This window comes from Oncorhynchus nerka, unplaced genomic scaffold (genome assembly GCF_034236695.1).
Source record: "Oncorhynchus nerka isolate Pitt River unplaced genomic scaffold, Oner_Uvic_2.0 unplaced_scaffold_1063, whole genome shotgun sequence".
Classification (NCBI taxonomy): Eukaryota; Metazoa; Chordata; class Actinopteri; order Salmoniformes; family Salmonidae; genus Oncorhynchus; species Oncorhynchus nerka.
The window spans coordinates 142,835-167,749 of NW_027040251.1; the positions used below are offsets into that span (position 1 = coordinate 142,835).

The 24,915-nt window shown below is 50.4% G+C and overlaps 1 protein-coding gene across 10 annotated transcripts in view; it reads left to right on the top strand.

Moving 5' to 3' along the window:
* Nucleotides 1-2,493: 2,493 nt before the first annotated feature.
* The window catches only part of cenpq (centromere protein Q), a 58,553-nt gene continuing 36,131 nt past the window's right edge, over nt 2,494-24,915 (top strand). Inside the window, exons 1-7 of one of the 10 annotated variants that reach the window (XM_065016259.1) lie at nt 2,500-2,852; nt 3,174-3,295; nt 3,391-3,566; nt 5,712-5,780; nt 10,481-10,610; nt 11,051-11,170; nt 15,950-15,986. In XM_065016259.1, the coding sequence (XP_064872331.1) occupies nt 2,735-2,852; nt 3,174-3,295; nt 3,391-3,566; nt 5,712-5,780; nt 10,481-10,610; nt 11,051-11,170; nt 15,950-15,986 (772 nt within the window). In that variant the 5' untranslated portion in view covers nt 2,500-2,734. The other 9 variants (XM_065016262.1, XM_065016253.1, XM_065016252.1 and 6 more) reach the window with 9 other exon arrangements.

Genomic DNA, 24,915 nt, shown 5'->3' on the forward strand with positions numbered 1-24,915 from the left:
CTCTCTCTCTCTATAATATATAATACACAATGTCTCCACAGCTGTCTCTCTCTCTATAATATATAACACACAATGTCTCCACAGCTGTCTCTCTCTCTATAATATATAACGCACAATGTCTCCACAGCTGTCTCTCTCTCTCTATAATATATAACACACAATGTCTCCACAGCTGTCTCTCTATAATATATAACACACAATGTCTCCACAGCTCTCTCTCTCTCTATAATATATAACACACAATGTCTCCACAGCTGTGTCTCTCTATAATATATAATACACAATGTCTCCACAGCTGTCTCTCTCTCTCTATAATATATAATACACAATGTCTCCACAGCTGTCTCTCTCTCTATAATATATAACACACAATGTCTCCACAGCTGTCTCTCTCGCTATAATATATAACGCACAATGTCTCCACAGCTGTCTCTCTCTCTCTATAATATATAACACACAATGTCTCCACAGCTGTCTCTCTATAATATATAACACACAATGTCTCCACAGCTGTCTCTCTCTCTCTCTATAATATATAACGCACAATGTCTCCACAGCTGTCTCTCTATAATATATAACACACAATGTCTCCACAGCTGTCTCTCTCTCTCTCTATAATATCATGGAATGAAACCACAACGTCACCAAGGAAGCAGTGGGTGGGGTTTGTATTAATTATACCATCAACGCATATGAAATGAAGAAGTATATTTAATAGACAGGTATTAACTTACAAGTAGAGTATATTATATAGCTAAACCCCATCTAACCAGTATATTATCTAGCTAAACCCCATCTAACCAGTATATTATATAGCTAAACCCCATCTAACCAGTATATTATATAGCTAAACCCCATCTAACCAGTATATTATATAGCTAAACCCCATCTAACCAGTATATTATATAGCTAAACCCCATCTTACCAGTATATTATCTAGCTAAACCACATCTAACCAGTATATTATATAGCTAAACCCCATCTAACCAGTATATTATATAGCTAAACCCCATCTAACCAGTATATTATATAGCTAAACCCCATCTAACCAGTATATTATCTAGCTAAACCCCATCTAACCAGTATATTATATAGCTAAACCCCATCTAACCAGTATATTATATAGCTAAACCCCATCTTACCAGTATATTATCTAGCTAAACCACATCTAACCAGTATATTATATAGCTAAACCCCATCTAACCAGTATATTATATAGCTAAACCCCATCTAACCAGTATATTATATAGCTAAACCCCATCTTACCAGTATATTATCTAGCTAAACCACATCTAACCAGTATATTATATAGCTAAACCCCATCTAACCAGTATATTATATAGCTAAACCCCATCTAACCAGTATATTATCTAGCTAAACCACATCTAACCAGTATATTATATAGCTAATCCCCATCTAACCAGTATATTATATTCATTCAAGTGTGTTGACTGTCCTCTCAGTACTCTGGAACAGGACCAACTGTCCTCTGGAACAGGACCAACTGTCCTCTCAGTACTCTGGAACAGGACCAACTGTCCTCTCAGTACTCTGGAACAGGACCAACAGTCCTCTGGAACAGGACCAACTGTCCTCTCAGTACTCTGGAACAGGACCAACTGTCCTCTCAGTACTCTGGAACAGGACCAACTGTCCTCTGGAACAGGACCAACTGTCCTCTGGAACAGGACCAACTGTCCTCTCAGTCCTCTGGAACAGGACCAACTGTCCTCTCAGTACTCTGGAACAGGACCAACTGTCCTCTGGAACAGGACCAACTGTCCTCTCAGTACTCTGGAACAGGACCAACTGTCCTCTGGAACAGGACCAACTGTCCTCTGGAACAGGACCAACTGTCCTCTCAGTACTCTGGAACAGCACCAACTGTCCTCGAACAGGACCAACTGTCCTCTGGAACAGGACCAACTGTCCTCTCAGTACTCTGGAACAGGACCAACTGTCCTCTCAGTACTCTGGAACAGGACCAACTGTCCTCTGGAACAGGACCAACTGTCCTCTGGAACAGGACCAACTGTCCTCTCAGTACTCTGGAACAGGACCAACTGTCCTCTCAGTACTCTGGAACAGGACCAACTGTCCTCTCAGTATTCTGGAACAGGACCAACTGTCCTCTCAGTACTCTGGAACAGCACCAACTGTCCTCTGGAACAGGACCAACTGTCCTCTGGAACAGCACCAACTGTCCCACAGTGACTGACCCTGTAAATCAACACCTATCATACTACGATGTCTGACCCTGTAAAACAACGCATTTCACTGCACTTGTGACAATATATATATATATTTTGTGACACCATGGGCTGTGCCATTGAGGCATTCTTCCCTTTGAAGTAGTCCATTTTCTTCTTCACGATTGGCTGACCCCTCCTGATGACCCAGTTGGACACGACTCCAAAAGAGTCACCAGGAGGGATCAGCCAATGAGGTTGAAAGTCCCACCCAGTTTAGTCCCACCCAGTTTAATACATTTAAAATGGTGAAAGCCCTCAATGGCGCTGCCCACTGAGGAGTGGAGTGGAATGCACCTGGAACTCACTTCCTCTTGAAGACGTGCATTGAATTAAGAAAGCAGTTGCAGGGGGTTTGGATTGGGAGTGATGGTGGCTGGGGAAACATGGAGAGGCCAGAGAGAGCCATACTTGTAAATTGTGCTAAGGAGAAGAACGCTGCCTAATACGTCCTTTTTGGCCACTAGAGGCCCCTATCATCCTCTATGAGGAGTGCCCTCATTGCCCTTTCCATCATGGCCGCCTGGAGTGGCCTGCTTGCCGCTCATAACGCATGCGCAATGATTACAAACAAACGTTTGAAAGAAGTTTACCGCGGAACTGGTAAGTCAAGTTACAAACGTTTTGTTTGAAGTGTTTTAACTATTGTTATTCTCCGACATTGGACCTTAACTGCAACGAGAAATTGCACCTCTAAACTGTTCTACTAAATCGCCTTGTGTATAAAATGTAAAAAAATATATTTTAAAAAGGTATTTCGCTAGCTGTTGTTGACAAAACAAACTACATCCGTGTTTCGTCTAGGAGGTGCTCATGTTAGTTAGCTTTCAGATTGTATATCATTATATATTTAGCGGCTATGTTATTTTTCCCCCACTTTTCCCGTGTATGCCTTGATTATAGCTGTCTGTCTCTTTTTCCTAGTTAAAATTATGAAGCCTGTCCGGGGATCGGAACGCGCCTCCTCCAAGGCACCTAAAGGCAAGAAGACAGGCGAGAAGCCGAATAAGCCCGGTATAAAGACACGTCAACGGAGAGTATCTCGGGTGAGAAAGTTCTGAAGAATTAAACCTCTGAGGGGATACGGTTCTCCTTTTTGTTTTCATCAACTCATTCTGTCTGCGTGTACCCTCCTCTTCAGGAGGAGCCCCAGCCAGGAACCAGCAGCCAGATCCCTCAGCCAAAACCACAGAAGAAGAAGAAGAAGAAAGGTGGCACAGTTGCAAGTCCCAGGAAGCTGAAAGGTCAGGAGAAGTGGAAACCGCTGACCAAGGCCTCCATTACGGCTCTAGACAACATACTGGGACTGTCTATACTGTGAGTAACATCCTTCATTATATCCTTCCAGTTCTCTGCTGCCAATGACTGGAACGAACTACAAAAATCTCTGAAACTGGAAACACTTATCTCCCTCACTAGCTTTAAGCACCAGCTGTCAGAGCAGCTCACAGATTACTGCACCTGTACATAGCCCACCTATAATTTAGCCCAAACAACTACCTCTTTCCCAACTGTATTTTATTTATTTATTTTGCTCCTTTGCACCCCATTATTTTTATTTCTACTTTGCACATTCTTCCATTGCAAAACTACCATTCCAGTGTTTTACTTGCTATATTGTATTTACTTTGCCACCATGGCCTTTTTTGCCTTTACCTCCCTTATCTCTCCTCATTTGCTCACATTGTATATAGACTTGTTTCTACTGTATTATTGACTGTATGTTTGTTTTATTCCATGTGTAACTCTGTGTTGTTGTTTGTGTCGAACTGCTTTGCTTTATCTTGGCCAGGTCGCAATTGTAAATGAGAACTTGTTCTTTACTGTCTATACTGTAATGGCCACTGTTCATCTGTCTAGGAGAACAGAGGAGCTGTAATGGCTCCTCCATCATGGTTCTGGCCCATCTGTCTATCATGGTTCTTGAGAACAGAACATCCTCCATCATGGTTCTTGACTGGGCCGGTCTCCTCCATCTGGTTCTTGAACGTAACATCCTCCATCATGGTTCTTGACTGGGCCGGTCTATACTGTAACATCCTCCATCATGGCTAACATCCTGGTTCCCATCTGTCTATCATGGTTCTTGAACAGAGGAGAACATCCTCCATCATGGTTCTTGACTGGCCTCCTTGATCTGTCTGTAACATCCTCCATCATGGTTCTTGACAGAGGAGCTGTATCCTCCATGGCTACTGGCCCATCTGTCTCCTCCAGGAGAACAGAGGAGCTGTAATGGCTACTGGCCCATCTGTCTAGGAGAACAGAGGTTCTTGCTGTAATGGCCACTGGCCCATCTGTCTAGGAGAACAGAGGTTCTTGCTGTAATGGCCACTGGCCCATCTGTCTTGAGGAGAACAGAGGAGCTGTAATGGCCCATCTGTCTAGGATAGAACAGAGGGCGGTCTATACTGTAACATCCTCCATCATGGTTCTTGACTGGGCCGGTCTATACTGTAACATCCTCCATCATGGTTCTTGACTGGGCCGGTCTATACTGTAACATCCTCCATGGTTCATCTGTCTAGGAGAACAGAGGAGCTGTAATGGCCACTGGCCCATCTGTCTAGGAGAACAGAGGTGCTGTAATGGCCCATCTGTCTAGGAGAACAGAGGTGCTGTAATGGCCCATCTGTCTAGGAGAACAGAGGTGCTGTAATGGCCCATCTGTCTAGGAGAACAGAGGTGCTGTAATGGCCCATCTGTCTAGGAGAACAGAGGTGCTGTAATGGCCACTGGCCCATCTGTCTAGGAGAACAGAGGAGCTGTAATGGCCACTGGCCCATCTGTCTAGGAGAACAGAGGAGCTGTAATGGCCACTGGCCCATCTGTCTAGGAGAACAGAGGAGCTGTAATGGCCACTGGCCCATCTGTCTAGGAGAACAGAGGAGCTGTAATGGCCACTGGCCCATCTGTCTAGGAGAACAGAGGAGCTGTAATGGCCACTGGCCCATCTGTCTAGGAGAACAGAGGTGCTGTAATGGCCACTGGCCCATCTGTCTAGGAGAACAGAGGAGCTGTAATGGCCCATCTGTCTAGGAGAACAGAGGAGCTGTAATGGCCCATCTGTCTAGGAGAACAGAGGAGCTGTAATGGCCACTGGCCCATCTGTCTAGGAGAACAGAGGTGCTGTAATGGCCCATCTGTCTAGGAGAACAGAGGTGCTGTAATGGCCCATCTGTCTAGGAGAACAGAGGTGCTGTAATGGCCACTGGCCCATCTGTCTAGGAGAACCGAGGAGCTGTAATGGCCACTGGCCCATCTGTCTAGGAGAACAGAGGAGCTGTAATGGCCACTGGCCCATCGGTAAACTGACTCTCAGAGTCCCTGGTTTAAGGGTTTCACTGGGTTGTTGTTACTAACTGATTCATGTGTAACCCTCGCTCTGTTTCTCCCTCCGTCCTTCCTCTCTCCTTTCCTCGCTCCCTCCGTCCTTCCTCTCTCCTTTCCTCGCTCCCTCAGGTCTGTTCTGGCCGGAAGACGGACTAACAAAGAGGAATCGCAGAAACATCTGAACATTGTGAAAAACAGGTGAGAGAACAGAACTCGGTGTAGCGCCCGGGGACAGTGGACCTACTATGGATCAGTGTCGCCGAGCCCTGTACTGAGGGATAAGCCCCTCAATAGATGCACGTATGTCCCCCAAAATACTGGATTATTTTCATATACAGTACCAGTCAAAAGTTTGGACACACCACCTTGGAGTTTATCTTTAACATTGCAGGATAATAGTGAAGACATCAAAACTATGAAATAACACATATGGAGTCATGTTGTAACCAAACAAAATGTCTTAAACAAATCAAAATATATGTTATATTTGAGATTCTTCAAAGTAGCCACCCTTTTCCTTGATGACAGCGTTGCACACTCTTGGCATTCTCTCAACCACCTTCACCTGGAATGCTTTTCCAACAGCCTTGAAGGAGTTCCCACATATGCTGAGCACTTGTTGGCTGCTTTTCCTTCACTCTGCGGTCCAACTCATCCCAAACCATCTCAATTGGGTTGAGGTCAGGTGATTATAGAGGCCAGGTTATCTGATGCAGCACTCCATCACTCTCCTTGGTCAAATAGCCCTTACTCAGCCTGGAGGTGTGTTGGGTCATTGTCCTGTTGAGAAACGAATGAAAGTCCCACTAAGCGTAAACCAGATGGGATGGTGTATCGCTGCAGTATGCTGTGGTAGCCATGTTAGTTAAGTATGACTTGAATTCTAAATAAATCACAGACAGTGTCGCCAGCAAAGCACCATAACACCTCCTCCTCCATGCTTCACGGTGGGAACCACACATGCGGAGATCATCAGTTCACCCAATTCTGCGTCTCACAAAGACACGAATACAACAGGTGTCGACCTTACTGTGAAAAGCTGAATACAATAGGTGTCGACCTTACTGTGAAAAGCTGAATACAATAGGTGTCGACCTTACTGTGAAAAGCTGAATACAATAGGTGTCGACCTTACTGTGAAAAGCTGAATACAATAGGTGTCGACCTTACTGTGAAAAGCTGAATACAATAGGTGTCGACCTTACTGTGAAAAGCTTACTTACAAGCCGTTAACCAACAGTTCAAGAAGTAGTTAAGAAAATATTTACTAAATTAAAAAAGTAACAAGAAAATTACAACAATAACGAGGCTATATACAGGGGGTAACCAACAGGCTGGTCAAGAAGTAGTTAAGAAAAGGCTGGTTTACTAAATTAAAGGCTGGTAACGGTGAAAATGGGGTACAGGCTGGTCGGGGTGCTGGGGTACAGGTTGGTCGGCGTGCTGGGGTACAGGCTGGTCGGCGTGCTGGGGTACACAGGCTGGTCGGTGTGCTGGGGTACAGGCTGGTCGGTGTGCTGGGGTACAGGCTGGTCGGGGTGCTGGGGTACAGGTTGGTCGGCGTGCTGGGGTACAGGCTGGTCGGCGTGCTGGGGTACAGGCTGGTCGGTGTGCTGGGGTACACAGGCTGGTCGGTGTGCTGGGGTACAAGCTGGTCGGTGTGCTGGGGTACAGGCTGGTCGGGGTGCTGGGGTACACAGGCTGGTCGGTGTGCTGGGGTGCACAGGCTGGTCGGTGTGCTGGGGTACAGGTTGGTCGGCGTGCTGGGGTACACAGGCTGGTCGGTGTGCTGGGGTACAGGCTGGTCAGTGTGCTGGGGTACAGGCTGGTACAGGCTGGTCGGCGTGCTGGGGTGCACAGGCTGGTCGGCGTGCTGGGGTGCACAGGCTGGTCGGCGTGCTGGGGTACACAGGCTGGTCGGTGTGCTGGGGTACAGGCTGGTCGGCGTGCTGGGGTACAGGCTGGTCGGCGTGCTGGGGTACACAGGCTGGTCGGCGTGCTGGGGTACACAGGCTGGTCGGCGTGCTGGGGTACAGGCTGGTCGGCGTGCTGGGGTACAGGCTGGTCGGCGTGCTGGGGTACACAGGCTGGTCGGCGTGCTGGGGTACACAGGCTGGTCGGCGTGCTGGGGTACACAGGCTGGTCGGCGTGCTGGGGTACACAGGCTGGTCGGCGTGCTGGGGTACACAGGCTGGTCGGCGTGCTGGGGTACACAGGCTGGTCGGCGTGCTGGGGTGCACAGGCTGGTCGGCGTGCTGGGGTGCGCAGGCTGGTCGGCGTGCTGGGGTGCGCAGGCTGGTCGGCGTGCTGGGGTGCGCAGGCTGGTCGGCGTGCTGGGGTACGCAGGCTGGTCGGCGTGCTGGGGTACGCAGGCTGGTCGACGTGCTGGGGTACACAGGCTGGTCGACGTGCTGGGGTGCACAGGCTGGTCGGTGTGCGGGGGCCTTCCTCTGACACCGCCTGGTATGGAGGTCTTGGATGTCAAGAATCTTGGCCCTGGTGATGTACTGGGCCGTAAGCACTACCCTCTCTGTAGCGCCTTACGGTCAGAAGCTGAGCAGTTGCCATACCAGGCGGTGAGGCGACCGGTCACGATGCTCTCGATGGTGCAACTGTAGAACTTTTTGAGCATCTGGGGACCCATGTAAAATATTTTCAGTCTCCTGAGGGGAAAAGGTGTCGTCGTGCCCTCTTCACAACTGTCTTGGTGTGTTTGTACCACGATCAGCTCCTTTGTCTTGCTCACATTGAGAGTTTTGTTGTCCTGGCAACACACTGCCAGGTCTCTAACCTCCTCCCTATAGGCTGTCTCATTGTTTTGTCGGTGGTCAGGCCTACCTTCGATAGGTCGTTGGAGATGTGGACTTGACCCGTTCCACTTCAGTCCTGTTGATGTTAATGGGGGCCCTCTGTTCAGTCCTGTTGATGTTAATGGGGGCCCTCTGTTCAGTCCTGTTGATGTTAATGGGGGCCCTCTGTTCAGTCCTGTTGATGTTAATGGGGGCCTGTTCAGCCCTCTCTTCCCGTAGTCCACGATCAGCTCCTTTGTCTTGCTCACATTGAGAGGTTGATGTCCTGGCACCACACGGCCAGGTCTATGACCTCCTCCCTGTTGAGGAGCAGCGTGGCAGGTAGCCTAGTGGTTAGAGGGTTGGACTAGTAACCGAGAGGTTGCTGGATCGGTTCCTCGAGCTGACAAGGTACAAATCTGTCGTTCTGCCCCTGACAGGCAGTTAACCCACTGTTCCTAGGCCAGTTAACCCACTGTTCCTAGGCCAGTTAACCCACTGTTCCTAGGCCAGTTAACCCACTGTTCCTAGGCCAGTTAACCCACTGTTCCTAGGCCAGTTAACCCACTGTTCCTAGGCCAGTTAACCCACTGTTCCTAGGCCAGTTAACCCACTGTTCCTAGGCCAGTTAACCCACTGTTCCTAGGCCAGTTAACCCACTGTTCCTAGGCCAGTTAACCCACTGTTCCTAGGCCAGTTAACCCACTGTTCCTAGGCCAGTTAACCCACTGTTCCTAGGCCAGTTAACCCACTGTTCCTAGGCCAGTTAACCCACTGTTCCTAGGCCAGTTAACCCACTGTTCCTAGGCCAGTTAACCCACTGTTCCTAGGCCAGTTAACCCACTGTTCCTAGACCAGTTAACCCACTGTTCCTAGGCCAGTTAACCCACTGTTCCTAGGCCAGTTAACCCACTGTTCCTAGGCCAGTTAACCCACTGTTCCTAGGCCAGTTAACCCACTGTTCCTAGTTCCCACTGTTCCTAGACCAGTTAACCCACTGTTCCTAGGCCAGTTAACCCACTGTTCCTAGGCCAGTTAACCCACTGTTCCTAGGCCAGTTAACCCACTGTTCCTAGGCCAGTTAACCCACTGTTCCTAGGCCAGTTAACCCACTGTTCCTAGGCCAGTTAACCCACTGTTCCTAGGCCAGTTAACCCACTGTTCCTAGGCCAGTTAACCCACTGTTCCTAGGCCAGTTAACCCACTGTTCCTAGGCCAGTTAACCCACTGTTCCTAGGCCAGTGTAAACCCACTGTTCCTAGGCCAGTTAACCCACTGTTCCTAGACCAGTTAACCCACTGTTCCTAGGCCAGTTAACCCACTGTTCCTAGGCCAGTTAACCCACTGTTCCTAGGCCAGTTAACCCACTGTTCCTAGGCCAGTTAACCCACTGTTCCTAGGCCAGTTAACCCACTGTTCCCTAGGCCCCACTGTTCCTAGTTAACCCACTGTTCCCCAGAACAGGCAGTTAACCCACTGTTCCTAGGCCAGTTAACCCACTGTTCCTAGGCCAGTTAACCCACTGTTCCTAGGCCAGTTAACCCACTGTTCCTAGGCCAGTTAACCCACTGTTCCTAGGCCAGTTAACCCACTGTTCCTAGACCAGTTAACCCACTGTTCCTAGGCCAGTTAACCCACTGTTCCTAGGCCAGTTAACCCACTGTTCCTAGACCAGTTAACCCACTGTTCCTAGGCCAGTTAACCCACTGTTCCTTCGACCTCATGGTTTGGTTTTTGCTCTGACATGCACTGTCAACTGTGGGACCTTATATAGACAGGTGTGTGCCTTTCCAAATCATGTCCAATCAATTGAATTGACCACAGGTGGACTCCAATCAGGTTGTTGAAAGATCTCAAGGATGATCAATGGAAACAGGATGCACCTTAGCTCAATTTCGAGTCTCATAGCAAAGGGTCTGAATACTTACGTAAATAAGGTATTTGTTTTTTCTAAAAAAAAAATAAACAGTTTTTTGCTTTATCATTATGGGATGTGTGTAGATTAAGGCTGTAACGTAACAAAAAGGGGAAGGGGTCTGAATGCTCTGTGTTGAGCCTACTGCAAGATGTCTTTCTTGGCTAACCACGCTGAGTGTATTCTGGTTCCAGGTTCCTCTCTAAACTGGCTCAACTGTCAGTCCCAATTCAGAAACAGGAAATGATGAGTCATTCTTCCCGTCAACACCAGGAAGAGACTAGGAAGTCAGCCGTTGGCAAGAAGATCCTCAACAAGCTGGTGGTGAGACACTGGAAGGGGTGTGTGTGTGTGTGTGTGTTTGGGGGGTTCTGGTCTGATGTTGCTCCTGTGTGTCCAGGCGGAGGTGGGTGCTGTGGTGGGCTCTCTAGAACAGCTAGAGAAGGAGTGTGTGTGGGGTTCTGGTCTGATGTTGCTCCTGTGTGTCCAGGCGGAGGTGGGTGCTGTGGTGGGCTCTCTAGAACAGCTAGAGAAGGAGTGTGTGTGTGTGGTTGTCGTCTGATGTTGCTCCTGTGTGTCCAGGCGGAGGTGGGTGCTGTGGTGGGCTCTCTAGAACAGCTAGAGAAGGAGTGTGTGTGTGTGGTTGTCGTCTGATGTTGCTCCTGTGTGTCCAGGCGGAGGTGGGTGCTGTGGTGGGCTCTCTAGAACAGCTAGAGAAGGAGTGTGTGTGTGGTTCTCGTCTGATGTTGCTCCTGTGTGTCCAGGCGGAGGTGGGTGCTGTGGTGGGCTCTCTAGAACAGCTAGAGAAGGACAGAGACTCCCTGGAGCACCAGTGTTTTAATCTCAGACAACTACTGGAGCAGCAGGAGGAGAGTAACCAGCAGGTAAGCCAGACCTGGGTACAAATACTACTTCAAATATCTCATAGGACGTTCTGTAGGGCTTTCCCACAGCTGGGCAGCTCCTGTGTGTCCAGGCGGAGGTGGGTGCTGTGGTGGGCTCTCTAGAACAGCTGAGAAGGACAGAGCTGGGCCCTGGAGCACCAGTGTTTTAATCTTTCCCCACACAACTTCTGTATGGCTTTCCCACTGGAGCAGCAGGAGGAGAGGCTTTCCCCACAGCTGGGTCGTTCTGTAGCCCCCACCTGGGTACAAATTTCCCCACTGGGCTTCAAATATCTCACAGCTGGGTCGTTCTGTAGGGCTTTCCCCACAGCTGGGTCGTTCTGTATGGCTTTCCCCACAGCTGGGTCGTTCTGTATGGCTTTCCCCACAGCTGGGCCTGTCGTTCTGTATGGCTTTCCCCACAGCTGGGTCGTTCTGTATGGCTTTCCCCACAGCTGGGTCGTTTCCCCACAGCTGGGTCGTGTATGGCTTTCCCCACAGCTGGGCTGGGCCGTTCTGTATGGCTTTCCCCACAGCTGGGCCGTTCTGTATGGCTTTCCCCACAGCTGGGCCGTTCCATTCTGTATGGCTTTCCCCACAGCTGGGCCGTTCTGTATGGCTTTCCCCACAGCTGGGTCGTTCTGTATGGCTTTCCCCACAGCTGGGTCGTTCTGTATGGCTTTCCCCACAGCTGGGTTCTGTATGGCTTTCCCCACAGCTTCTGTTCTGGCTTTCCCCACAGCTGGGTCGTTCTGTATGGCTTTCCCCACAGCTGGGCCGTTCCCACAGCTGGGTCTGTATGGCTTTCCCCACAGCTGGGTCGTTCTGTATGGCTTTCCCCACAGCTGGGCCTGTATGGCTTTCCCCACAGCTGGGTCGTCTGTATGGCTTTCCCCACAGCTGGGCCGTTCCATTCTGTATGGCTTTCCCCAGCTGGCTGGGCCCCACAGCTGGGCCGTTCCATTCTGTATGGCTTTCCCCACAGCTGGGCCGTTCTGTATGGCTTTCCCCACAGCTGGGTCGTGGCTTTCCCCACAGCTGGGTCCGTTCTGTTGGCTTTCCCCACAGCTGGGCCGTTCTGTATGGCTTTCCCCACAGCTGGGCCGTTCTGTATGGCTTTCCCCACAGCTGGGCCGTTCTGTATGGCTTTCCCCACAGCTGGGCCGTTCTGTATGGCTTTCCCCACAGCTGGGTCGTTCTGTATGGCTTTCCCCACAGCTGGGTCGTTCTGTATGGCTTTCCCCACAGCTGGGCCGTTCTGTATGGCTTTCCCCACAGCTGGGCCGTTCCATTCTGTATGGCTTTCCCACAGCTGGGCCGTTCCATTCTGTATGGCTTTCCCACAGCTGGGCCTGTTCTTTCCCCACAGCTGGGTCGTTCTGTATGGCTTTCCCCACAGCTGGGCCGTTCTGTATGGCTTTCCCCACAGCTGGGCCGTTCTGTATGGCTTTCCCCACAGCTGGGTCGTTCTGTACTTTCCCCAGCTGGGTCGTTCTGTATGGCTTTCCCCACAGCTGGGTCGTTCTGTATGGCTTTCCCCACAGCTGGGTCGTTCTGTATGGCTTTCCCACAGCTGGGCCGTTCTGTATGGCTTTCCCCACAGCTGGGCCGTTCTGTATGGCTTTCCCCACAGCTGGGCCGTTCTGTATGGCTTTCCCCACAGCTGGGTCGTTCTGTTGGCTTTCCCCATGGGTCTTCTGTATGGCTTTCCCCACAGCTGGGCCGTTCTGTATGGCTTTCCCACAGCTGGGCCGTTCCATTCTGTATGGTTTCCCCACAGCTGGGCCGTTCCATTCTGTATGGTTTCCCCACAGCTGGGCCGTTCCATTCTGTATGCCTTTCCCACAGCTGGGTCATTCCATTCTGTATGGCTTTCCCACAGCTGGGCCGTTCTGTATGGCTTTCCCCACAGCTGGGCCGTTCTGTATGGCTTTCCCCACAGCTGGGTCGTTCTGTATGGCTTTCCCCACAGCTGGGTCGTTCTGTATGGCTTTCCCCACAGCTGGGCCGTTCTGTATGGCTTTCCCCACAGCTGGGCCGTTCTGTATGGCTTTCCCCACAGCTGGGCCGTTCTGTATGGCTTTCCCCACAGCTGGGTCGTTCTGTATGGCTTTCCCCACAGCTGGGTCGTTCTGTATGGCTTTCCCCACAGCTGGGCCTGTTCCACAGCTTTCTGTTTCCCCACAGCTGGGTATGGCTTTCCCCACAGCTTTCCTTTCCCCACAGCTGGGTCGTTCTGTATGGCTTTCCCCACAGCTGGGTCGTTCTGTATGGCTTTCCCCACAGCTGGGCCGTTCTGTATGGCTTTCCCCACAGCTGGGCCGTTCCATTCTGTATGGCTTTCCCCACAGCTGGGCCGTTCCATTCTGTATGGCTTTCCCCACAGCTGGGCCGTTCCATTCTGTATGGCTTTCCCCACAGCTGGGCCGTTCCATTCTGTATGGCTTTCCCCACAGCTGGGCCGTTCCATTCTGTATGGCTTTCCCCACAGCTGGGTCGTTCCATTCTGTATGGCTTTCCCCACAGCTGGGCCGTTCTGTATGGCTTTCCCCACAGCTGGGCCGTTCCATTCTGTATGGCTTTCCCCACAGCTGGGCTTCCATTCTGTATGGCTTTCCCCACAGCTGGGCCGTTCTGTATTCTGGGCTTTCCCCACAGCTGGGCCGTTCCATTCTGTATGGCTTTCCCCACAGCTGGGCCGTTCCTTTCCCCACAGCTGGGCCGTTCTGTATGGCTTTCCCCACAGCTTGGGCTTTCCCCACAGCTGGGTTCCATTCTGTATGGCTTTCCCCACAGCTTGGGTCGTTCTGTAGGCCTCCCTCCGCCGAGCTTCTCAGAAGGCCTACAATTGGTTTTGTAATAGAAGGACTAGAAAATGGGAACTAAGCCCATATTTGGGTATCTGGTCTGAGCATAGGCCTCTGGTCATTGTGACATTCATTGTTGGTTCTTTCATTGATACTGCAATATTTTCCCCAGGGCCCAAAAGCTGTGGTCAAAGGCTAATACACTATATAGGGAACAGGCCCTGGTCTAATGCACTATATAGGGAACAGGCCCTGGTCTAATGCACTATATAGGGAACAGGCCCTGGTCTAATACACTATATAGGGAACAGGCCCTGGTCTAATACACTATAGAGGGAACAGGCCCTGGTCTAATGCACTATATAGGGAACAGGCCCTGGTCTAATACACTATATAGGGAACAGGCCCTGGTCTAATACACTATATAGGGAACAGGCCCGGGTCTAATACACTATATAGGGAACAGGCCCTGGTCTAATGCACTATATAGGGAACAGGCCCTGGTCTAATACACTATATAGGGAACAGGCCCTGGTCTAATGCACTATATAGGGAACAGGCCCTGGTCTAATACACTATATAGGGAACAGGCCCTGGTCTAATGCACTATATAGGGAACAGGCCCTGGTCTAATGCACTATATAGGGAACAGGCCCTGGTCTAATGCACTATATAGGGAACAGGCCCTGGTCTAATGCACTATATAGGGAACAGGCCCTGGTCTAATGCACTATATAGGGAACAGGCCCTGGTCTAATGCACTATATAGGGAACAGGCCCTGGTCTAATGCACTATATAGGGAACAGGCCCTGGTCTAATGCACTATATAGGAACAGACCCTGGTCTAATACACTATATAGGAACAGGCCCTGGTCTAATGCACTATATAGGGAACAGGCCCTGGTCTAATGCACTATATAGGGAACAGGCCCTGGTCTAATGCACTATATAGGGAACAGGCCCTGGTCTAATGCACTATATAGGGAACAGGCCCTGGTCTAATGCACTATATAGGGAACAGGCCCTGGTCTAATGCACTATATAGCCCTGGTCTAATGCACTATATAGGGAACAGGCCCTGGTCTAATGCACTATATAGGGAACAGGCCCTGGTCTAATGCACTATATAGGGAACAGGCCCTGGTCTAATGCACTATATAGGGAACAGGCCCTGGTCTAATGCACTATATAGGGAACAGGCCCTGGTCTAATGCACTATATAGGGAACAGACCCTGGTCTAATGCACTATATAGGGAACAGGCCCTGGTCTAATACACTATATAGGGAACAGGCCCTGGTCTAATGCACTATATAGGGAACAGGCCCTGGTCTAATGCACTATATAGGGAACAGACCCTGGTCTAATGCACTATATAGGGAACAGGCCCTGGTCAAAGGTCATTTCAGTCTTCTGTTTATGCTTCTGTTTATGTCTAATCCTCCCCTGGTCTCTTTCCTCTTCTCCCTCTCCCTCCTCCCCCACTTCTCCCCTGGTCTCTCCTCTTCCCCCCTCTTCTCCCCACTACTCTAGGGAACAGGCCTGGTCTTCCCCCCTCTTCTCCCCCTAATGCACTCCCCTGGTCTAATCTTCTCCCCTGGTCTCTCCTCTTCTTCCCTCCTCCCCCTCCTCTTCTCCCCTCCTCCTTTCTCCCCCTATTCTCCCCCTGGTCTCTTCTCCCCCTACTCTCTCCTCTTCTTCCCTCCTCCCCCTCCTCTTCTCCCCTCCTCCTTTCTCCCCCTCCTCTTCTCCCCCTACTCTCTCCTCTTCTCCCCTCTCCTTTCTCCCCCCCTCTCTTCTCCCCCTACTCTCTCCTCTTCTCCCCCCCTCCTCTTCTCCCCCTCCTCTTCTCCCTCCTCCCTCCTCCCTCCTCCCTCCCCCTCTCAGGCCCCTCTCTCTCCTATCCCCCTCCTCTCCTCCCTCCCCTCTCCCTCCTCTCCCCCTCCCCCTCCTCTTCTCCATGTTGTTTCAGATCCTCCAGTTGTCAGAACAAGGAGTCCTGCGTCTCCCCCTGTACTCAGCGCAAAGACAGGACCCTTCTAATCAGGTCAGCGAGCAAGCTATAACACCCCACAGGCCCTGGTCTAATGCACACATAGGGACACCCCTACCACACACACACACCCTGGTCTACACACACTCCCCACACACACCCTGGTCTAATGCACACACACACCCACACCAGGCCCTGGTTTCCATGCATATTGGTAACCATGAACAGTTCTAGTGATAGCCTCAGGTTTTCATAGCTGTGGTTTTATTGCAGCTGTGATCTGAGTTCTGTCAAAGAGGAAGTGGCCAGACACGACATTCTGCTGACTCTCAGAATAACCTGGAGGTGTAACCTGGAGTGTAACCTCTCAGAATAACCTGGAGGTGTAACCTGGAGTGTAACCTCTCAGAATAACCTGGAGTGTAACCTCTCAGAATAACCTGGAGGTGTAACCTGGAGTGTAACCTCTCAGAATAACCTGGAGGTGTAACCTGGAGTGTAACCTCTCAGAATAACCTGGAGGTGTAACCTGGAGTGTAACCTCTCAGAATAACCTGGAGGTGTAACCTGGAGTGTAACCTCTCAGAATAACCTGGAGGTGTAACCTGGAGTGTAACCTCTCAGAATAACCTGGAGGTGTAACCTGGAGTGTAACCTCTCAGAATAACCTGGAGGTGTAACCTGGAGTGTAACCTCTCAGAATAACCTGGAGGTGTAACCTGGAGGTGTAACCTCTCAGAATAACCTGGAGGTGTAACCTCTCAGAATAACCTGGAGGTGTAACCTGGAGTGTAACCTCTCAGAATAACCTGGAGGTCTATGACAGAAACACTACCGTTCACAAGTTTGGGGTCACTTAGAAATGGCCTCGTTTTTGAAAGAAAAGCACTTTTCCCCTCCATTAAAATAACATCAAGTTGATCAGAAATACAGTGTAGACATTGTTAATGTTGTAAATGACTATTGTAGCTGGAAACGGCTGATTTTTAATGGAATATCTACATAGGCGTACAGAGGCCCATTATCAGCAACCATCACTCCTGTGATCCAATGGAATATCTACATAGGAGTACAGAGGCCCATTATCAGCAACCATCACTCCTGTGTTCCAACGGCACGTTGTGTTCGCTAATCCAAATTGATCTTTAGAAAACCTTTTTGCAATTATGTTAGCACAGTTGAAAACTGTTGTGCTGATTTTAAAGACGCAGTAACACTGGCCGCCTTTAGACGAGTTGAGTATCTGGAGCATCAGCATTTGTGGATTCGATTACAGGCTCAAAATGGCCAGAAACAAAGAACTTTCTTCTGAAACTCGTCAGTCTGTTCTTGTTCAGAGAAATGGCCTCGCTTTTCCATGTGAGAACTTTGCATTAAAAAACTGAAGATCTCAGAAATACAAGGCTGTGTACTACTCCCTTCACAGAACAGCGCAAACTGGCTCTAATGGAATAGAAAGAGGAGTGGTAGGCCCATTATCAGCACAGCTGAGCAAGAGGACAAGTACATTAGAGTGTCTAGTTTGAGAAACCACACCTCAAGTTCCTCAACCGGTGCTTCAGGAAATAGTACCTTTAGAAAACACTAGTCACAATGTCAACAGTGAAAACTGTTGAGACTGATTCTGGCCTTCTGGGCAGAGTTGCAAATCTGAAAAAGCCACATCTCAGACTGGCCAATAAAAACAAAATATTAAGCTGGAAAAAAGAACACAGACACTGGACAGAGGAACTCTGCCTAGAAGGCCAGCATCCAGGAGTCTCCTCTTCACTGTTGACGTTGAGACTGGACAGAGGAACTCTGCCTAGAAGGCCAGCATCCCGGAGTCTCCTCTTCACTGTTGACGTTGAGACTGGACAGAGGAACTCTGCCTAGAAGGCCAGCATCCCGGAGTCTCCTCTTCACTGTTGACGTTGAGACTGGACAGAGGAACTCTGCCTAGAAGGCCAGCATCCCGGAGTCTCCTCTTCACTGTTGACGTTGAGACTGGACAGAGGAACTCTGCCTAGAAGGCCAGCATCCCGGAGTCTCCTCTTCACTGTTGACGTTGAGACTGGACAGAGGAACTCTGCCTAGAAGGCCAGCATCCCGGAGTCTCCTCTTCACTGTTGACGTTGAGACTGGACAGAGGAACTCTGCCTAGAAGGCCAGCATCCCGGAGTCTCCTCTTCACTGTTGACATTGAGACTGGACAGAGGAACTCTGCCTAGAAGGCCAGCATCCCGGAGTCTCCTCTTCACTGTTGACGTTGAGACTGGACAGAGGAACTCTGCCTAGAAGGCCAGCATCCCGGAGTCTCCTCTTCACTGTTGACGTTGAGACTGGACAGAGGAACTCTGCCTAGAAGGCCAGCATCCCGGAGTCTCCTCTTCACTGTTGATGTTGACACTGGTGTTTTGCGGGTACTATTTAATGAAGCTGCCAGTTTTTTAATTTAATATATTTTTTAGTTTGAATTTATTTTATTTTTTTTCAAAAACAAGGACTAAGTGACCCCAAACTTTTGAACGGTAGTGTACGTCATTTAAACAATACGAACTTGGCCTTCTGGGTAGCGCAGCATTGCAGTGCTAGAGGCGTCACTACAGCCCCGAGTTCGATCCCGGGCTGTGCCGCAGCCGGCCGTGACCGGGAGACATACGAGACAGCTCACAATTGGCCCAGCGTCGTCCGGGTTAGGGGAGGGTTTGACCGGCCCGGGATGTCCTTGTCCCTTCGCCCTCTAGCGACTCCTTGTGGCGGGCCGGGCGCAGTGCACGCTGACTCGTCTCACCAGTTGTTTCCTCCGGCTGGCTTCCGGGTTTAAGGGAGCAGTGTGTCAAGAAGCAGTGCGGCTTGGCAGGGTCGTGTTTCGGAGGACGCATGGCTCTCGACCTTCGCCTCTCCCGAGTCCGTACGTTGCAGTGATATGGGACGAGACAAACTACCAATTGGAATGAAATGGGGGAGGAAGAAGGGGTCCGAAAAAAAAGTACCAAAAAAAAATCTTGAAGGAGAAACAGTTTGGCAACTTCTGAGCAACGTAAGATGAAATAGTGCTTTCTAACTGTCCCTCTCCCCTTCTAGGAGCAGATGGTGTGTCTGGTTCATAGCAGACACTCCGTCACCACGGCCCGTCGCCTAGCCAAGATCCTCCAGACATCAGGGCCGGTCCAGGATGCCCAGACCCTACTGGAACGAGCCTACAGACACGCTGACCGCCTGGTCACTCCACCTACAGCTGTCAGCCAATAGCAGGAATCCATCCAGACTGGTTGGACAATAGCAGGATTCCATCCAGACTGGTTGGACAATAGCAGGACTCCATCCAGACTGGTTGGACAATAGCAGGATTCCATCCAGACTGGTTGGACAATAGCAGGACTCCATCCAGACTGGTTGGACAATAGCAGGATTCCATCCAGACTGGTTGGACAATAGCAGGATTCCAACCAGCCTGGTTGGACAATAGCAGGATTCCATCCAGCCTGGTTGGACAATAGCAGGATTCCAACCAGCCTGGTTGGACAATAGCAGGATTCCAACCAGCCTGGTTGGACAATAGCAGGATTCCATCCAGCCTGGTTGGACAATAGCAGGATTCCAACCAGCCTGGTTGGACAATAGCGGGATTCCATCCAGACTGGTTGGACAATAGCGGGATTCCATCCAGACTGGTTGGACAATAGCAGGACTGGTATTAGCGATATATTTAGACTGGTGTGGGCATTTGTTATAGACTGGTTGGCATGGGGCTTTGCACAGACCAGCCTGGTTTACACTGCTACATAGTTAACATTGTATTCTGGTTGGGAGGAGCCCATTTGTTCATATCTGTATGTCCATTTATTCTTTTGGACTAAAGTGTTTTTCATTTAGACTGGTTGATGATGATAATTTCCATCCAGCCTGGTTGGACAAGTGTTTTGGACTGTTTTGACTGGTTCCTATGATGAATATAGCCTTCTGATAATGCCTCTAGTCCAGACCAGCCTGACTTCAGCCCTGAGATAATTCCATCCAGACTGGTTGGGATTACATCAGCCCTAAGATAATGCCTAGTCCAGACAGGCTGACTTCAGCCCCTAAGATAATGCCTCTAGTCCAGACTGGTTACTTCAGCAGGACCCCAAGATAATGCCTCTAGTCCAGACAGGCTGACTTCAGCCCTAAGATAATGCATCTAGTCCAGACTGGATTACTTCAGCCTAAAATAATGCATCTAGTCTAGACAGGCTGACTTCAGCCCTGATAATGCCTCTAGTCATTGTATTCTGTATTGGGATTTGTTCATATCTGTATGTATTTATTCTTTTCCTAAAGTGTTTCTTCTTTTCTTCAGCCCTAGATAATGCCTCTAGTCCTGACAGGATTACTTTTTGAGCCCTAAGAATAATGCCTCTAGTCCAGACAGGCTGACTTCAGCCCTAAGATAATGCCTCTAGTCCAGACAGGATTACTTCAGCCCTAAAATAATGCATCTAGTCTAGACAGGCTGACTTCAGCCCTAAGATAATGCCTCTAGTCCAGGTGGGATTACTTCAGCCCTAAGATAATGCCTCTAGTCCAGACAGGCTGACTTCAACCCTAAGATAATGCCTCTAGTCCAGGTGGGATTACTTCAGCCCTAAGATAATGCCTCTAGTCCAGACGGGATTACTTCAGCCCTAAGATAATGCCTCTAGTCCAGACAGGATAACTTCAGCCCTAAGATAATGCATCTAGTCTAGACAGGCTGACTTCAGCCCTAAGATAATGCCTCTAGTCTAGACAGGCTGACTTCAGCCCTAAGATAATGCATCTAGTCTAGACAGGCTGACTTCAGCCCTAAAATAATGCCTCTAGTCTAGACAGGCTGACTTCAGCCCTAAGATAATGCATCTAGTCCAGGTGGGATAACTTCAGCCCTAAGATAATGCATCTAGTCTAGACAGGGCTGACTTCAGGGACCCTAAGATAGAACATCCAGGTGGTTCAGGCCTGAAGACCTGGGGCTGACTCCGGGGGATTAACTTCAGCCCTAAGATAATGCCTCAGGCCTGAGACAGGGGCTGACTCAACCCTAAGAACTAATGGGGGCTCAGGCCTGAAGACCTGGGGCTGACTTCAGGTTAACTAATGGGGGCTCAGGCCTGAAGACCTGGGGCTGACTTCAGCCCTAAGATTAACTAATGGGGGGTTAACTAATGGGGGGCTCAGGCCTGAAGACCTGGGGCTGACTCAGGGGACTTAACTAATGGGGGGCTCAGGCCTGAAGACCTGGGGCTGACTCCGGGGGGATTAACTAATGGGGGAACTAATGGGGGGTTCAGGCCTGAAGACCTGGGGCTGACTCCGTGGGGGATTAACTAATGGGGGGGGTTAACTAATGGGGGAGGCTCAGGCCTGAAGACCTGGGGCTGACTCCGGGGGTTAACTAATGGGGGGGGCTCAGGCCTGAAGACCTGGGGCTGACTCGGGGGGTTAACTAATGGGGGGTTAACTAATGGGGGAGCTCAGGCCTGAAGACCTGGGGCTGACTCCATGGGGGGGGTTAACTAATGGGGGTTAACTAATGGGGGGGGGCTCAGGCCTGAAGACCTGGGGCTGACTCCGTGGGGGATTAACTAATGGGGGGTTAACTAATGGTGGGGGTTAACTAATGGGGAGGCTCAGGCCTGAAGACCTGGGGCTGACTCCGGGGGATTAACTAATGGGGGGTTAACTAATGGGGGGGCTCAGGCCTGAAGACCTGGGGCTGACTCGGGGGGTTAACTAATGGGGGGTTAACTAATGGGGGGATCAGGCCTGAAGACCTGGGGCTGACTCCGTGGGGATTAACTAATGGGGGGGGTTAACTAATGGGGGACTCAGGCCTGAAGACCTGGGGCTGACTCCGTGGGGGATTAACTAATGGGGGGTTAACTAATGGGGGAGGCTCAGGCCTGAAGACCTGGGGCTGACTTAACTAATGGGGGTTAACTAATGGGGGGGGCTCAGGCCTGAAGACCTGGGGCTGACTCGGGGGATTAACTAATGGGGGGGGGTTAACTAATGGGGTTAACTAATGGGGGGCTCAGGCCTGAAGACCTGGGGCTGACTCGGGGGGATTAACTAATGGGGGGGGTTAACTAATGGGGGGGGCTCAGGCCTGAAGACCTGGGGCTGACTCGGGGGATTAACTAATGGGGGGGGTTAACTAATGGGGTTAACTAATGGGGGGGGGGCTCAGGCCTGAAGACCTGGGGCTGACTCGGGGGATTAACTAATGGGGGGTTAACTAATGGGGGGGGGGCTCAGGCCTGAAGACCTGGGGCTGACTCGGGGGATTAACTAATGGGGGGTTAACTAATGGGGGACTCAGGCCTGAAGACCTGGGGCTGACTCCGGGGGATTAACTAATGGGGGGGGTTAACTAATGGGGGCTCAGGCCTGAAGACCTGGGGCTGACTCGGGGGATTAACTAATGGGGGTTAACTAATGGGGGAGGCTCAGGCCTGAAGACCTGGGGCTGACTCCGTGGGGGATTAACTAATGGGGGGGTTAACTAATGGGGGGGGGCTCAGGCCTGAAGACCTGGGGCTGACTCCGGGGATTAACTAATGGGGGGGGCTTAAGACCTAATTAACTAATGGGGGGCTCAGGCCTGAAGACCTGGGGCTGACTCCGGGGGATTAACTAATGGGGTGGGGTTAACTAATGGGGGGGTTAACTAATGGGGGGCTCAGGCCTGAAGACCTGGGGCTGACTCCGGGGGGATTAACTAATGGGGGACAACTAATGGGGCACGCTCAGGCCTGAAGACCTGGGGCTGACTGGGGAAACTAATGGGGGGGGCTAATGGGGGCTCAGGCCTGAAGACCTGGGGCTGACTCTTGGATTAACAAATAACCAACATTTAATATTAATTCAATGGGGGGGCTGAGGCCTGAAGATAAATGACTATTTATTAACTAATGGGGGTGCAAAACTAATTTTCTCAGGCCTGAAGACCTGGGGCTGAAAAGTATGTTTAACTAATGGGGGCAATGTTAACTAAAGGCCAGGCCCAAGACCTGGGGCTGACTACAATGGGGGCATTAAACTAATGGGGGGGCACATTACTGTTAACTAATGGGGGGCTCAGGCCTGAAGACCTGGGGCTGACTGTTAACTAATGGGGGTTAACTAATGGGGTTAACTAATGGGGGGGCTCAGGCCTGAAGACCTGGGGCTGACTTACTGGGATTAACTAATGGGGGGGGGGGGGCTCAGGCCTGAAACCTGGGGGGCTGACTTACTGGGGGATTAACTAATGGGGGGCTCAGGCCTGAAGACCTGGGGCTGACTCGGGGATTAACTAATGGGGGGTTAACTAATGGGGGGCAACTATTACTGGGGGACTAATGGGAGGGGGCACTGAAGACCTGGGGCTGACTCGGGGATTAACTAATGGGGGGTTAATAACTAATGGGGGTTACTGCTAACTAATGGGGGGGAGCTCAGGCCTGAAGACCTGGGGCTGACTCGGGGGATTAACTAATGGGGGGGGCTCAGGCCTGAAGACCTGGGGGCTGACTGGGGGATTAACTAATGGGGGGGCCTAACTAATGGGGGGGCTCTAGGCCTGGGGGGACCTGGGGCTGACTCCTGGGGGATTAACTAATGGGGGTTAACTAATGGGTGGGGGGCTCAGGCCTGAAGACCTGGGGCTGACTCCGTGGGGGATTAACTAATGGGGGTTAACTAATGGGGGGGGCTCAGGCCTGAAGACCTGGGGCTGACTCCGTGGGGGATTAACTAATGGGGGGGTGGGGGTAACTAATGGGGGGGTTAACTAATGGGGGGTTCAGGCCTGAAGACCTGGGGCTGACTCCGTGGGGGATTAACTAATGGGGGTGTTAACTAATGGGGGGCTCAGGCCTGAAGACCTGGGGCTGACTCCGTGGGGGACTTGACTGCTAACTGGGGGTGGGGCAAATGAAGCACGCTAGCAGTGAACGTTTGCAGAAATAATGGGCTAGGTTGCACATTCACTGCTTTCTTCCCTGCGCTGTGCATTACTCTTAACCAAATAACCAACATTTAATATTAATTCAATGGAATATGATGTCGATAAATGTTTATTTATTAGAAAGTACAAGTGCAAAACTAATTTTCCATGACGAAAAATAGTTGGGAAAAGTATGTTTCATTTGGTTGCAATGTTTTCATAAACCATGTCCAATATTTGATTGGCAATGAAATACAATGGGGGGGGCACATTACTGTTAACTAATGGGGGCACATTACTGTTAACTAATGGGGGGGGGGCACATTACTGTTAAGTAATGGGGGCACATTACTGTTAACTAATGGGGGCACATTACTGTTAACTAATGGGGGAGGGGGGCACATTACTGTTAACTAATGGGGGGCACATTACTGTTAACTAATGGGGGGGCACATTACTGTTAACTAATGGGGGCACATTACTGTTAACTAATGGGGGGCACATTACTGTTAACTAATGGGGGGGGGGCACATTACTGTTAACTAATGGGGGAGGGGGCACATTACTGTTAACTAATGGGGGAGGGGCACATTACTGTTAACTAATGGGGGAGGGGGGCACATTACTGTTAACTAATGGGGGGCACATTACTGTTAACTAATGGGGGGCACATTACTGTTAACTAATGGGGGGCACATTACTGTTAACTAATGGGGGGGGCACATTACTGTTAACTAATGGGGGGGCACATTACTGTTAACTAATGGGGGCACATTACTGTTAACTAATGGGGGAGGGGGCACATTACTGTTAACTAATGGGGGGGCACATTACTGTTAACTAATGGGGGGGCACATTACTGTTAACTAATGGGGGGCACATTACTGTTAACTAATGGGGGGCACATTACTGTTAACTAATGGGGGTACATTACTGTTAACTAATGGGGGCACATTACTGTTAACTAATGGGGGGCACATTACTGTTAACTAATGGGGGGCACATTACTGTTAAC